Genomic DNA, 15,512 nt, shown 5'->3' on the forward strand with positions numbered 1-15,512 from the left:
GGTCAGAATCATCATTGAAAATCACTTAAATTGCATTAAAAACATATTACATATACATGATTTTGTATTTATAATATGTGCACACTTTACATAGTCTTGGATAAGATATAAGAGTGGCCAGTACATAATGCATAGTATATATACAAGATATTTCATGGTAAAGGGGAGTTAGCCAGGGCAACATTTTTGGAGTCATACAGAAACAGAATATATTAAAAGAAGAATGCACTCAAATTCCTGTCCAGAGCATGCACTTGGAGTGGAAGATGACTAGGAAAAATAACCTCAACTATTTACATTATTTTCTGTCAATTTTCTGGGACTTCATTTTAATATACATAGAAATCTACAGTTAAAAGCAGTGAGTGGAAATGCCAAGGGGAAGATCCCAATTAGCACTGTGTAGGTTCGGAGGGGTCAGTCTTGTTCAGCCAAGAGAACAGAAAGCCTTCATGAAAGAGGCAGTAAATACACTAATGCAGTGATTATCAGTACCATTACCTAGCCCTGACATTCTGGACAAATGTCATAATTTTTTTTTTCTAAATTATTTTTTTCCTTATGGGGTTGTTGATAGTATTTATTTCATGGAATTGATGGTTGATGTATGTATGTTTAATGGATAAACATTAAGTAAACAGTAGACTGAACTATCGAGTAAAAATGACTGATAGATGATAGATAGGTAGGTAGGTAGGTAGATGGATGGATAGATAGATAGATAGATAGATAGATAGATAGATAGATGATAAATATTTTTAAAAAACTAGAAATCATTTCAACTGCATCTACTAACAATGCTATGTAAAGATAAGTCTTGATTATGGAAGCTGACTGATCACTTGGAATAAAATTTCTTATGTTTCCTTCTTTTCTTTTGATCCAACTCTTTGTCTATTATGTGTTTATAATTAAGAAGAAATAAAAGAGAAAGCAGGAGATCCAGATTGGTATGAAGCAGGGATGTCGGTGGGTACAGGATGTGGTAAAAACTGAGAAAAAGAATAATGATATTAGGAAACTTCCTGTGGAGAATGTATTGGTGGATTTAATTTTTTGATAGAAATGAGGAATGTTAAGTTGTGTTCAGGTTCCGGAGACAGTTGTCAATAGGCAACCTGATGACACAGAAATCATCAGTTCTTAAGCTTTACCTGACTCAGGAGAGGGGTAGTCCTAGTTGGAAAATTAAAAAAAAAATTAAACCTAGTCTCCTAAAGTTTAGAGAAGCTTTCACTTTAAAATATGCCATTCTTGGATAAAGTAAAATATGTGAAATAATATTTATAATGAGAACTTTTCTAAATATATATGATATACAGTGAGGTTTTTTCTTGTTCCTTCTGGAATTGACATAATGATAAACATATGATTGCTTCTCTCATTGATTTTTTTTTTCAAAGTATCATTATGATGATTTAGTTGGCTCTTAGGAGTCTTTCTCACCCCCCGATTGGAAGAGTATATTTATAAAAATAAAAACTTAAAATTCATAATCACTTTTTTATTCTGCTTGGTATGTACAGTTGGCAGACCGAAAATTAGGAGGAACTGAGCAATTTAACATGTATGCTGAACAAGTAGCAAGGCAAACATTTGAGGAGAATTGAAGCTTGTTTTTGATTCAGATGGGAAATATTTGTGAAGATTATGAAATCTCACTGTATTTTTTGTTAGAATCATCATAGATCTCACTTTATTCTATTACTGACGATAATATTAATAATAAAAATAATAGAGCTTTTTATTGAATCTTATGTGTGAGGTAGCATACCAAGCATTTTACGTACATTCTATCAACAAAACAATTATGGTGGAGCAGGTCTTATCATCTCTTTTGGGCACCTGGAAATGAGAACTTGCTGAGAGATTTAGGCATTTGCTCAAGTCTGTAGTGATGGAGTTGGGATTTGAACTAGACCCATAAAATAACATAAATCAGTCTTTTACTCACTGGTAGGTAAGTAGTTCTAGATATTATGAGAACTCTAGGAGGAAGAGAAGGTAATTTTCAATTTTGATATCTTTAACAGGTGTACAGAAATTGGAATGAGCAGACAACCCTGTTGGATCTCTGTGCATCCTTCAAGGTAAGAAAGAAAATGAGCAGCAAATGTGCTACACCTCCCTTCTTCTGGGCCCATGGGAGGAGGGGCATGTACAATCCACCATTACCTTTTTCTATTGGGACCAGGCCTTGCTCTAAGGTTTTTCTCAACAAAGGAGTCCACGCAACCACTTCCAATTCATTAAAAGTTTACGCCTCAATGAAACATTTGTAATTCCCACTAAATTAGATTTCTTTTTTGCAAGAATCTCTAACAGGGACAAACTCATGTTAGGATGAAAGAAACTGTCAAAATCTTCAAAATCAACAACATTGCATAATGCAATTTTGCATTCCCTGTGAATCTCCCAGTTATTTGGTATTACAATTAGATTCTCGGTGAGAGGGGATACAAAACATAGAATGCGTATTACTTACAACTGGAGAACTCCAAGGGGCAGGAGTGTTCATCCATTGGGAAATTGTGCAACTGTAATTGGCACTCAGCATCAATAGTCAACCTAAGTAGAAAGATATGAAACATAAGTTGAAAGATTTTAGACATAGTTTTAAAAATGTACAGTAGAACAATTTCTAACGACCATTCTTAATCTTTATTCCTGGATAGTATATCTATCTCATATTCTTATTGATAACACAAGGTGATTCTCACTGAAGAAATCCACTAAGTCCAGGAGAAAATTATTTAAGACTTAATGCAATCCATTCATTTTAACAGACCAAACAATAGGTTCTCATTGTCCTCAACTTTATTCATTCAAAATTTATGCTCATGTAATTATTTTTTTGGCAAATTATTGCACAGATGAATTGCTCAGTGAATGTATTTACGTTACTTAATAGAACAAACTGTTTTAAGAACTTAAGCTCATTTACTGTTTGCATATATATGAATGCTGATAATTCTCAGATCTTATCTGCTAATTAAAGTAGAAGCTTCTGTTAATAGTACTTGTTAGCTTTTATCTTTGAATTATTATATGTGAATTTAAAAATATCTATGTTTCACAATGGAGTATTGTGCTCTTTTATGGTAGAACACTATAAAGCTATTAAATAGGATGTTGAAGTAAAAAAATATCTAATGGCAAACAAGAAATGTTAAATACATATATGCAGACATACTAGAAAAATATTTGAAATGAGTCTCAAATAGTTTACATCAAAGATACTTATTAAACATGCACGTTTTCTGGATCTCGGTATAGGCTAGAATTCTAGAAGGGAGAAAATTTAAAGGAGTTCCAGATATTTAGACCACCTTTGAAGCAGTCTGAACATACTCTAAAATTGTACTGCTGAAGATCGCTGATTTTTAAAATTTTATATTTGTTAGCTATTATTTCTTATAATGATATCAGTCTTGAAGTAATAAAAGTGTTGTTTTATGAACATTTGTTTACTTTAAAAGATTTTCTATGTTAGCATAATTTTAACCAGGGATATTTTATTTTTCTATGATATAATAGAGCAATTACTGATCTTAAAATATAACTAATAATCATTGAGCCATTAATTGTTTACATGGTACTTGGTAAGGTTAATTTTTTTCTCATTTAGTAAGAGTTATTATGGCTTTTTATACTTGAACTTGCACAAAGTCACAAAGTTAGTGGCACCATTGAGATCTGTACCCAATTGCCTGCCTCTATAGCTGAACGTTTTAATCATTGTCACTCGCTAAATATATGCTCTTCCAAAGAAAATATTAGTTTTATTCATAAGAGAAATTATAATTAAATTTGATATTTTAGTATTATTTCTCCAAAGTAAACTGGAATTATTGAAATTTAAAAAATATATAGATTACAGAAACATAGGGCATACATATATTTTATCTATGCATACACATACATTTATAACTCATTATAGATAAGAACAAGAACAAAACCATCTCATCTATGGCCATGGCACCCTGAACAAGCCCAGTCCCATCTGATCTTGGAAGCTAAGCAGAGTCGGGCCCAGTTAGTACTTAGATAAGAGACCATCTAGGAAGACTAGATGCTGTAGGCATAAAAAAATAAAATAAAAACATAAAAGATTGTGAACTGACAAGTTTCTTGATTTCTGTGAGGTCAACCAAGGGTTGCCTTGCCTTAAAAAAAAAAATGAGTAAAATAATCTCTTAGTATAGATTGGCAACTCATTCAAACTTGAGCAACATCTTTGCAGTGGTTTCTCTAATTAAATCTCGCATAGTGATTCTGCAAATTAACAGAAGTGAAAAAAATGACTAGAATGTTAAGAGAATGATAAATTGACTTGAGATAGTGGACTGCCTTAATACTTCAAAAGCTAGACTGAAATCTGATTTATCATAAAAACTTTTATTTCCACTGTATTCTAATTCTAGTCATTACCTTATCTCTGACTTAAAACCCATGATGAATTCAAAATATACGCAATGAATTTCTCTTATTATTGTAGCCATTTTTCCTAGTAACTGATGTAACTGTTTAACTGATATAAAGTTTTGTGGCTATTTTAAAATATTTTATTTTGTATGTTGAATATTATATCAGGCCTAAAGTATGTCACAAAGGCATTTAACATGAAGTATTTTGAAGCTAAAAGTTACAGGATACTAAGAACTAGAAAAATTATATTTATATCTTTTACTAAAATATACATATACAAATAAATTTAATATCTGCTAAAGCAACTCCTATTTATCAGGCTCCACATTAACCATTTTACATATCACCCCATTTAGTTCTTATAACAACTCTGTAAGATAAGAGTCATTTCATTTCATTAAAGAAATGAAAGGTAAGAATTTGTTTCATTGGGTGTGGTGGGTATCATGGGAATAGTGGTGCCTTCTTTCCCGGTAATCTCCGTCAGTTTCCACCTAATCTCTCTAATTAAAAATGTAACCAGGTAAAAATATTAAACTTGCTATACAAACAAAGCTCTGTGACACATCTTCTAGCACCAAGACCCCTACTACCAGGTAGCTGCCCCAAGTTCTGTACATAGAAATTCTGGAGAGTTACCCTAATACGTTCAGATGGTACGATATAGAGCTAAGCACTAAAGCAAGATTTTTCAGATTCTTAAGTCTATGCACTTACCTATTATGTTGTTTAATAATATATTCTCTTTAGCATAAAATTTTTTTAAATGCAAGGAAATACGAAGTGCTAAGATAATAGCATAAAATAATTTAAGTAGAAACCTTTCAAATGTCACTTAATGATTAAGTTCAAAAAAATATATATAGCTCCAACTTTTTCCAGAAGATGTCTATTTCCAAAATAGCCAATGAATTAAGTCAGACAGCTTATATCAGTATAGTGGGGAGTAGGGGCTGAGAGATGGAATTTATTCTAGTTACTTGCCATTGTGCAGCTACAAAGAGAAAGACAAACAGGAGATTTCCATATCAAAGTTCTCCCTTTGCAATGGTTTCCTTGGAAACAGAGGCACTTTCAAGCATAACAAATGGTGGTCCCAAGGATGACTAACTATTTTAGTTTTCATTTTTTAAAGCAGTAACACACACACACACACACACACACAAACCAAGACTGATGCAAAGATCAGGTGATCTTACAAAAGAAAGGGAAATTTTATGTCCTTGTGAGAAAACTGAGTTCTCACATAAGTCACGGAAAATGATTTCTACCTATCACTAGTCCTTTGAAAAAGCTCATTGATAACAAAAAGAACAACTAATTTTGTAGTGTCACGTTTGATCAAACATGCCAACCCTGAGGTAGGCTTGAAATTTCTTTTGTCTTAAGAGAGTGCGGTTGATCTTTATTTTATTCCCAGCAATTACGCCTTTCTTTTCCCAGAATACCTTAAGGTGTAGAGCACTCGACCGTCATTCCAAATTCTCAGCATTCTATTGGGGGTGGTTATCCAGTGTGCATCAGCCTTTTTTGAATTTCTGAAGAAAGTGTCTGGAATCCATATTTTCCCCACCATGTTGCTATTCAATCGGAGAACTTTAATGGTGCTGTTAAATTTCAAACGTCTGTCATACCATGTTTGGGCAAAAAATATATCAATCGTATATTCCTATTTTAAAGAAAAAAGATGAAATAGAACATTTTTAATACATAGGATTATATCGTAGAGCATTTGTATGTATCGCTTTTGTTCTCACTGCCAACATGAAGCAAAGCTACTTTGGCTTCGAATAGTCCAAACTTTGCAAAGAACACTCACTCAGCTTTTGTAGACCAGTTAATATCTTTATGAAAAAAATAGACTCATCTAAATAAATTCTGGCAAAATATCATAGCTCTGATACAATCATTTGCACTTGGTGTCTATGGAGCAGAGTTTCTCATGTGTTCTTGGCTAGCTAATTCCTTGTTGTGGAGCTGTCTCGAGTGTTTTAAGATGCTTAGTAGCATTCCTAGCCCCTGCCCACCTGATGCCAGTAGCACAAACACCAACCCTACCCACCAAGTTATGACAACTAAAAAAATACCTCTAGACATTGCTAAATATGTTATGGAAAACAATCACCAAAGTTCAGAAACCCTGCTATTGGGCAAAAGTCCACAATACTCAAAAATAGTCCTAACTAAAGCTCTGGAGGCTCAGTCACCTCATAATACAATGGGGACCCCAAAGAACCTATCTTGTTAGGTAGTGTGAGGATAGGAAAAGGGGCTACACATAAAGTGCTTTTCACTGTATCTGGCAAATATAACAAACATCAATACAATATGTAAGATAACTTTTGTTTTAACTATTATAGTTGTCCTTTCTCTAACCAGAGGAAATTAACCAATGAAAAATAATTTTAAATTGTGCTAATCTCTGTCACAAGACATATTCTCAAAGTCCTATGATGACAAATTATTATCCTCGAGTATATATCACTAAAATGGCAAGAGATTGATTTTAATCAAAGAGAAGTAAGTGTGTTGCAAATTTAGATAATTAGGCCTGGAGTCAGAATGCCCAAGTTGTAGTCTGACTATCATATTTGTGTATTACTTAGCATTATTTTGTAAATTGATTTTAATTATGCCTATCAATGAGAAATTTAAAACAACAACAACAACAACAATATTCTTAGAATATGAGAACTGAGGGATGAGAGTCATCCACATTTCCTAGTTCAATTCTCTACACTTATCACTGTTTTCTGATGAAGAGCGCCAAATGACAGAAAGATTATTCCTTTGCCTCATCATACTTTTTATATATGTTATTTCCTTGCATTTCTTGCTGCTGTGTCTCATTGTAAGTTCTATGCTTAAATAACCTACATATATAGCTTCTTCATCTTAACTGTTACGATTTGCATCAGAATGCTAAACATTCTGAGAATTTTGGCATTTGTTTAATGATTAAACAAACAAACTTATTTGCATAAACTATGCAGGTGGAGGTATACTTCTTTTTCACCCCAAGTGAGAGCAATTAAAATTTCTCATCTCTCTACTCAATGAAGTGTCCTTATAGTTAGCTTGGTAAAAACCATGTTAACGTTTTCAGCTTATTTATGTTATGTTGCATGTTCTACTCTATCCTATTATAGCCTCCGATGGTTTCTAATTTCAGATTTGAACGGAAAGTGTTATACAATAAAAAGTTACATTTATCATTACATCTAATCAACTGTTTCCTCTGAGAAACAATTCTGATTCAAGGCAAACTATGTCCTCTCCACACCATTAATAGTCTAAAAACTAGTGGAGCACTATATTTTATTTTGTACTAAGCAGTTATCCTTAAATTTTAAGAATACAGCATTTTTACAGAAATTTTATACTTACATCACATTTAATTCTCATGTAAAATCATTAAAAAGTTATCTTCTTATTGCAAGAGAGAATAAAAGAATCTGAAAGATTATCTCTCCCTTCCAAAATTTTTTGTTGGCATATGTCTTGCTACCTGCATCATAACTACAAGTCTTCTCTAATATGTTAACAAAATAGACAAACTATTGGAAACTTACCATATTGATAGCATTCACTGGACCAATGCTATTCACATACATGTCTGTGTGGATTAATGTTGGTTTCACTGTAAAGAAAATCATACAGATATGTGCATGTAGAGAGGCAAAATATTTCTATCTTTGTGATCCTAGAAATACATTTATTTTGCTACATTAGAAATGATTTATTTGCAACTAATTTGGTGCCAGTAACTAATGTGCTACATTTAAAGAACTTTATTTTCAAAGGGATATCTCCATTTAAGTAGAAAATATATAACAAGTAAGCATAGCAGAGTTTTGAAATTGATTATCCTTTCAAGACTATATAAAAATGAACAAATAAGAAAAAAATCAGATTTTCTTCATCCTTCTCTGAAATATTCTGAATTTTACCATTTTTCCTTTAAGCTCTGAAATCTCTTTTAGCATTGTAACCTGAATTAACCCATGTAGAAGAAATAACTCCTTAATAACCTAGAAAAAATAGCATTAGAAAGATAAAGTAGATATAAAGAGCAACAAGTATTATGAATCGTTCTTAAACCATTGTACCTGTTGACTCCCCTTATGATCACTTTATCCTCATACGCCTCTAACCAACACAAAATTAATCTTTCTCAATGACTTAATGGATTTTGTGATTCAGAGGAAACCATATGGAAACCCAGTACACATCTATTTGTCAAAGAGGACTAATATTAAAAATCATGTAGTATTACATCCATGACCAAATGCATGTGCTCCATTTTCATTTGACATTTAATGAACAAGGATTCATAATATCATTCTGGGCTCTGATTCAAAAAGAACATTTGTCTCATTTTTATCCGCTTTCCTTGAAAGAGCAATGCCCTAATTTCTATGGTGGATTGAATTCTTCACTGTTCCCTGTGTCTACACCTTTGGGGTCAACCCAGGCTATTTCTCTGCCTCTGAACTTTGACTTGACCATCTGACTTGCTTTGGCTAATAAGATAAGGACGAAAGTGCTCTTTCTAATCTCAAGCTCTTTCCATGAGAATCCTACTCCTACTCATCTGCTGGTCCCAGGAGTGGAATGAGTACAGCTTCCTAAATGAACAGACCCAGGTTGGCTTAGATTAAATTAGACCACCCCACCAAAGTGCTAAGTAAATGCATATTATTATTTGCCACTGAGATTTTTATAATTGTTTGTTACACAGCAATAAGTAATCAGTATATCCTTTCTTTATGATTATTTGCTTATTTGTTTTTGATATTACTTCATAAAGAAGTGTGACTTTTCTTTTACAACCTTTGTTTGGGATATCTCAGAAAAGTTTAGTTTCTAGTTCTCAAGTTTCACTTGAAAATTATCTTTCTTTATTTGAACTTATCAATGCCCCTTCCTCCCCCAGACTGGAATGTTAATTATACATCCTTTATCTATTTTTACAACATAATGAAAGTATCATTTAAATAGTTCTGGTTATTGAAATATGCCGATATTTTCTTCTAATGTGGTAGGAATGTTTATAACTTTCTCACTATACCACACTACAGAGGACTTTACCATACCTCCTATATCAGGTCGTAGTTTATTGTCGTAGCCTTCCAGGAGGTTGTTTAAGATAACAGTAACATCTCCTTCAGGAACTTTTGGTGTCAAGACCCATGTTTTGTTAGAAGCATAATCTTCATAGTCGTCATCAGATTTTTGGCTAGTGAGTCTAAGAAAACAAAAATGTTGGTCAGGAAACATACAGACTACATCTAAGTTAAATTTTCCCCCCAGGCCACTGTTGGAATGAGAAAAATGAAACCAGATTACAGGAATGGATAGAAATAGATTATAGTGAAAATTCTGATCTGAGGGGTAGTCTAGGTAATTAAACTGCACAGATATAGATTCAAATTTATAAAAGTGTGCTCTGGTTTTCAGAATGCCTTGCCCAACCATCTATAGGTATACCATGTTTTACCACTTATTTTTGCCTTTTCCATAGGTGATGTTACTCATGCCCACCTGCCCAGCTTTAGGAAGAACCTTTCAAAAAACTGTTTTTGTGAAAGTGATGCTTAAATGAAAATAATGTAGTCCACAAATTCAAGCATAATGTCTACTATTTTTCCTTCGAGAAGTTAACTTGCTCCAAACCTATTAATGAAAGTAAGAGACTGATAATTAGATTCACTCCCACAAACTGCCAGACAAGCCTCTCCCCCCTCAATTGAACTACTAAGGAGAACTCAGTCTCGCTGCCTTTTTTTCCCCCCAGGGTGTGTGTATGTGTATTTTTTTCCCCTGACTCGCACTGAAGGCAAGGGCGGTTCATTTATCTTTGATTGTTAAGAACCTGGTACTGTGAAGAAAAAAATATAGTTACAGGCCTTAAAGCACTCTCTACTACAGCAAAAGTTCCTAAACTGGAAACTCATTCTATTGGTTAGTATATTACAATTATAGAAATGAATTACCTATTTTGAGTGATCAAAAAGCTACATCAGATTCTGTGGTTTAGTTTTTTTATGCTCAAACCTGTTCAGAACACCCCCACATTTGGGCCAGAAGCTAAGATTGAATTTGGAAGGATGTTGGAATTACTGTTGCTTGTCTTTCCCCTGGGATTCCATCCTCCTCCCTCCCTCAACACAAGATAATTATATTTTCCAGATCTAGGCATAAAGCAAAACCTTGCAAAAGCTGCCATTTTCATTTTTATTAGCTCTTAATAAATATAGTTACTTCTGTGGTTTACAGTGAAAAAAGTTACAAACATAAAATATAAAATTCCCTTCCTCATGCCCATCTTCAGTTTATTTTCTTAAATATATAGAATGGGTCTTGTCAGAAGTCAAATCACTGCCACATTACCCTGAATTAATATTAATACATATATTTTGTGTTTATTTTGAAATATCATGTTTATTACCTTTCTTCAGTCATACTGAGTCATACATATGGCTCTGTTTTATATATATGTAGCTTGGAGATTAGATAGATAGATAGATAGATAGATAGATAGATAGATAGATGATTAAATATGGTGGAAAAGCTGATTGATTAATATGGTGTGAGAATCAATAGGGTAGATGAAGTTTTAAGAGTAATCACTGTCATGAATCAATTTAGAAAGTAAGAAATCCCTTTTTATATTCCTTTAAAGCTTTATGAATAGAAAACGTTATGTAAACTGAGCCACAGATCTATATAAAATCTAACATAGCCAGTGTCTTACATTCTGTACTTTAGTTAGCATAGCAACTTTAAGCAAAATGTGAATTTCATAGGTTACTCATAGAGAATATGATGAACCGGACAAACCTTCAAACAGCTCTCAAAGAGAAAGGCCTCAATATGGGCTAAGACCAGTTCTCTGCTAGAGTAATAAATCCCTCAATTCAGCATTTCTTCAGAGCATTATTAACTCTGCCTAACAGAACCCTAATCCTATGACCTAAATCTTACTAGTTTAAGAAGAAAAATATAAACAAAAATAGCTAAGAAATTTGTAAATCTTTCCATTGAGAAAAGAATGTGATTTCTTTTTTACTACTGTTTAATTTTTTTATACAAAAAGACCTTTCCAAAAATAATCTCTTCTTCATCCTTCCCCTTTCTCCCTCTGTGTCTGTCTCTGTCTGTCTCTGTCAGCCAAATGCACCCCATTAAAATTTCTTCAAGGGAAGTTGATATATGTTAAGCTGTTTGGTGTGCTTGTGTTTAGCACTTTCTCATACTTAATAAATAAATGACCCAAGGCTGATGGTGCTGTATCATCATCACTACTGTTATCTGGTGAACTAGGAGGAAAATACATTAAATGAAAAGATGAGGGATACTTGCTTAGTAGAAATGTTACTTTCCATAATTGTACCAATAAATCTCACAGCATCATCACCTTTCATATAAAAGTGTCAGTGACAGATTTTTTCATACTTCAGGATGACTATTTAGCCATGGAAAGATAGAACAGAATAGAGAAATTAAGAGCATATACTTGGGAGTAGGAAATTACCAGGTCTGCTTTCTGGATTTGTGTCATGCCTCTGTCACTGTTTTATGACCTTGGGCAAGATATTTAACCTTGCTAAACTTCAAAGTTTTTATTTTAAAATAATGTTAATATTACTAGTATTCCTATCACATTTTTTTGTGGAAAGTTAAGATAATACTTATTAAATGCTTAGCCCAGCACCTGACACATAGTGTTAAAAATGTTTATACTTATTATTATTGCAATACAATGTCCACTGCTAGATTTGTAGCAACAGTTTCAACCATGTGACTAAAACCTTCTTCTACAGATGCTTTTCCGGGTTTTTATTCTAATATGGGCTGAGAACTAAAAACCGATGTTTTTCAAGAACAAAAACAATGAGCCCCTACCTTATAAGTAAATGAAATTTTATTCTCTAGATCTTTCCCACTGAAGTCTAAATTAATAGGGATGATGTATAAACTGTGATTGTTTCCAGATTTGTCTTTTTAAAGGAATCTCTCTCATTCATTGTTGGCTATTTCTTTCTTTAGAATTCTTTGGAGTCAAGAGCATCCACATTTATAGATGAATGATCTAGGGATAATGAAGTCTGACCATTAGATAAGGCATTCTGTAGAATTATGAATGGCATGAGAATGCCAAGATAAAAATAGATTAATAAAGATTCAGTGAAACTGACTTAATCATTGAATGAGCTATGAGCAAACACAAACTCGAACTTCTAGCTAAAGGCACATATCTGGTTAAACAGCCTTTAAAAGTGATTACTTTTATTGGGCCCTTTATTTAAAAATATAATTTTGTAAATGGAAAAGTCTCAATTTGAAGTTATTTTTTAATTAACTTTTAATGGAAATACTTTTTTTGTAGTCTGAGTGATAATTTCTGAAAGACAGTACCAGAAAATGTTTTAAAGTTTTCATCTTTGAAAGCTTTCAAAAAATAGTTAGAAAACCGTCTAACCAAGAGCTTTGGATTAGCAAAATGAGCATCTGGGAAATTGCTAGAAATGCAGAACCCTGGGTAGCACCTGGACTCCTGAATCAGAATCTATTTTGGTAAGATCTTTAGGTGATTCATATGCATATTAAAATTTGAGAATTTCAGTCATAGAATGTTCAAAACAGTGGTGCTCGTGTGTGTGTGTGTGTGTGTGTGTGTGTGTGTGTGTGTTGATGTGTGCTCTTTTAAAAATACAGATTCCCAGGTTCCTATTTTAGATCTTTCAATTCTAACTCTTCATGTTATAAGTTAGAATACTAATTTTTGTTTTCACCTTTACAGTTTTCTGCATGATTTAAATTTATGCATGAATCAAACATGTAATGAGTTCATGTTTATTATCAGAAAAATAATGATACTATTTAGGGAAAAAAAGTGACATAAAAACAAAACAGATATTGGATAGCATAGTTAAATGAGAGGTTGATCTCAATGGAGACTGTAAATATTTGAATTTTTCTGTGTATTTGGCACTGTAAAGTTTAATCATGTAGTTTATGAAATTTTAAATTTTAATCCAGGGATTTCAGATTTCCAGAGAGTCAATAAAACTCTAAACTTCATGGAGGATAAGGATGGATCTAGTCATTATACTCTCCCAAGGCCGTACAACACCAAACATTTGGATCAGATATAAGAACAATTTTATTCAGGTATCTTCAAATCTATTGGTGTATGGCATCGTGAAGACAGAGTATATATTTGTCTTTCTCTGTCATATGTAGGTAAATAGTTGAATAAATAAAATCTCACTTATTTTTATTCTTGAAATATTTTAATGATTAGCATTTCATTCCTTCGAAACATTAGTTTCACTAATATTTTGTTGGTACAAGTTTTGGCTTGCTTCTGTTTTATAGGCACAATGAATCAATTGCAGAGTATTTTAAATATGTCCAAATATATCTTCCAAGGCATATTTTCAGCAAAATGAGAGTACAATGACTAGATCCACCCCCAGCCCCACAAAACTTAGAGCTTTATTGAATCTATGGGAATCTGATATATCTGGATTAAAATGTAAAATTCCATAAACTGCATGATTTTGAAACTTTTCTATCAAGAATTCCTGTGCATTGGATTTTCTGCTCTGTTCATATTACCTGTATTGTGAATCTCCACTATGTAGCATGAAATCGATTCCTTCTTTTTACTACACTCATAGGGATCTAAATTCTCACCAGGCTGTAAAATTCAGTGGGAATCTCACACTCCTAAAGCATCAGTAGCAGAAGAATGTATTGTTCCTTACATCATCATGCTACCTGAGAGTTTGTCGAGTTCCAGAAACCTGGCCAAACTCCAGTACCTTGGCATATGTTATCCTTACAGCCTCTGATCTTTTCTGCTGTCGACTTCCAAAAACAATATTTGCCATGGCTCATTCCTTCTTACCTTTCAATGTTCAACACAAATATCATCTTCTTATAGAGGACGTCCCTCATTTTTATCTAACTTTGTCACTCACCCCACATTTATGTGTTCTAGCCAGTCCATTATTTGCTTCTTAGCATTTTCATAATGTGTATTTATTCATTTACTTATTGTCTGTCTGCATTGCTAGACTATAAATTCCATGGATGCATGATTAATTAATAAGAAGAATCAATTTTTTTTACTAACTAGTTTTGCTAAGATAAATAATAAAAACTACAATGACTACTGTTAAATATTGACTATGCTCTAGGAATAATGAGGACTTCACATACATTTTCCCACTTAATTCTTAAAACACTGATATTTCTATAATTATCCCCACTTTACAGATGAAGTAAAAAGCAATAATATTTACCAATAGTCACTTCAGCTTGCCAAAGCCAAATGTTTAGCCATTATGCTTTCAAGGCTTTGAAATAGGAATTGAGGCCAAAGAATTTGCCTTGTGTATTCATCAAAAAATAGAATCACCCAAAATACATGGTTGTTTAGGCTCATTTTTTTCTTAGGATAATAAATTAGTTTATGCCTAAGCTCAATTAAAGTACGTTAACTGCAACACAAAGTTAATAACATTCAAATTTCATAAGCTTGCCATAGCAGATACCAATGATTTGATCTCCTCACAGGAGGGAATAAAAGCAAAGCCCACAGTTTAACTTAATGGTTGTGATAAACTCCCTCACTGAAACAATTTTGTGGCTTGGAAATCATGCAAACTGCCAGGATAAGGCATGCATATAAGCTAGTTCATTTCATAGAATGTCCACTAGACACTGCAGAAGGTAAACTTTGGTAGAAAATGTAGGAGCAGGTATGGTATGTGAGTACATATCCTCAGAGGGCATGGGGGGCTTAGAATCTGATAAAAGGAGAAGACTCTGCTCTGTACTTTCCAGGTGGACTGGGAGATCTTGAGGGACACTGTGGTGGTGTTCAGTGAATGGGGGCATTGGGACAGCAGTAGCTTTTTCATGTAGGGCCTTTAGTGAACTCAGGGATTCTGTACCTCCCAAGAAGACATGTAAGGCATCTGCATAGAACCTGTTGAGATGGGTGCTCTATGCACAGGCATGTACAGACAAGTGTGTGCATGTACTGAGGGGAGAGTTAAAGCAGGGAA

The 15,512-nt window shown here is 33.2% G+C and overlaps 1 protein-coding gene across 2 annotated transcripts in view; it reads right to left on the reverse strand.

Annotated features, from left to right (window-relative positions):
- The window catches only part of GABRG2 (gamma-aminobutyric acid type A receptor subunit gamma2), a 75,992-nt gene that overhangs the window by 42,635 nt on the left and 17,845 nt on the right, over positions 1-15,512 (reverse strand). For both annotated transcript variants that reach the window (XM_016167111.2, XM_016167109.2), the window contains exons 2-5: positions 9,525-9,676; positions 8,001-8,068; positions 5,877-6,097; positions 2,486-2,568 (exon numbers count right to left, since the gene is read on the reverse strand). In XM_016167111.2, the coding sequence (XP_016022597.1) occupies positions 2,486-2,568; positions 5,877-6,097; positions 8,001-8,068; positions 9,525-9,676 (524 nt within the window). The remainder of the gene's footprint in view (positions 1-2,485; positions 2,569-5,876; positions 6,098-8,000; positions 8,069-9,524; positions 9,677-15,512) is intronic.

This window comes from Rousettus aegyptiacus, unplaced genomic scaffold (genome assembly GCF_014176215.1).
Source record: "Rousettus aegyptiacus isolate mRouAeg1 unplaced genomic scaffold, mRouAeg1.p scaffold_m13_p_7, whole genome shotgun sequence".
NCBI classification, from domain to species: domain Eukaryota; kingdom Metazoa; phylum Chordata; class Mammalia; order Chiroptera; family Pteropodidae; genus Rousettus; species Rousettus aegyptiacus.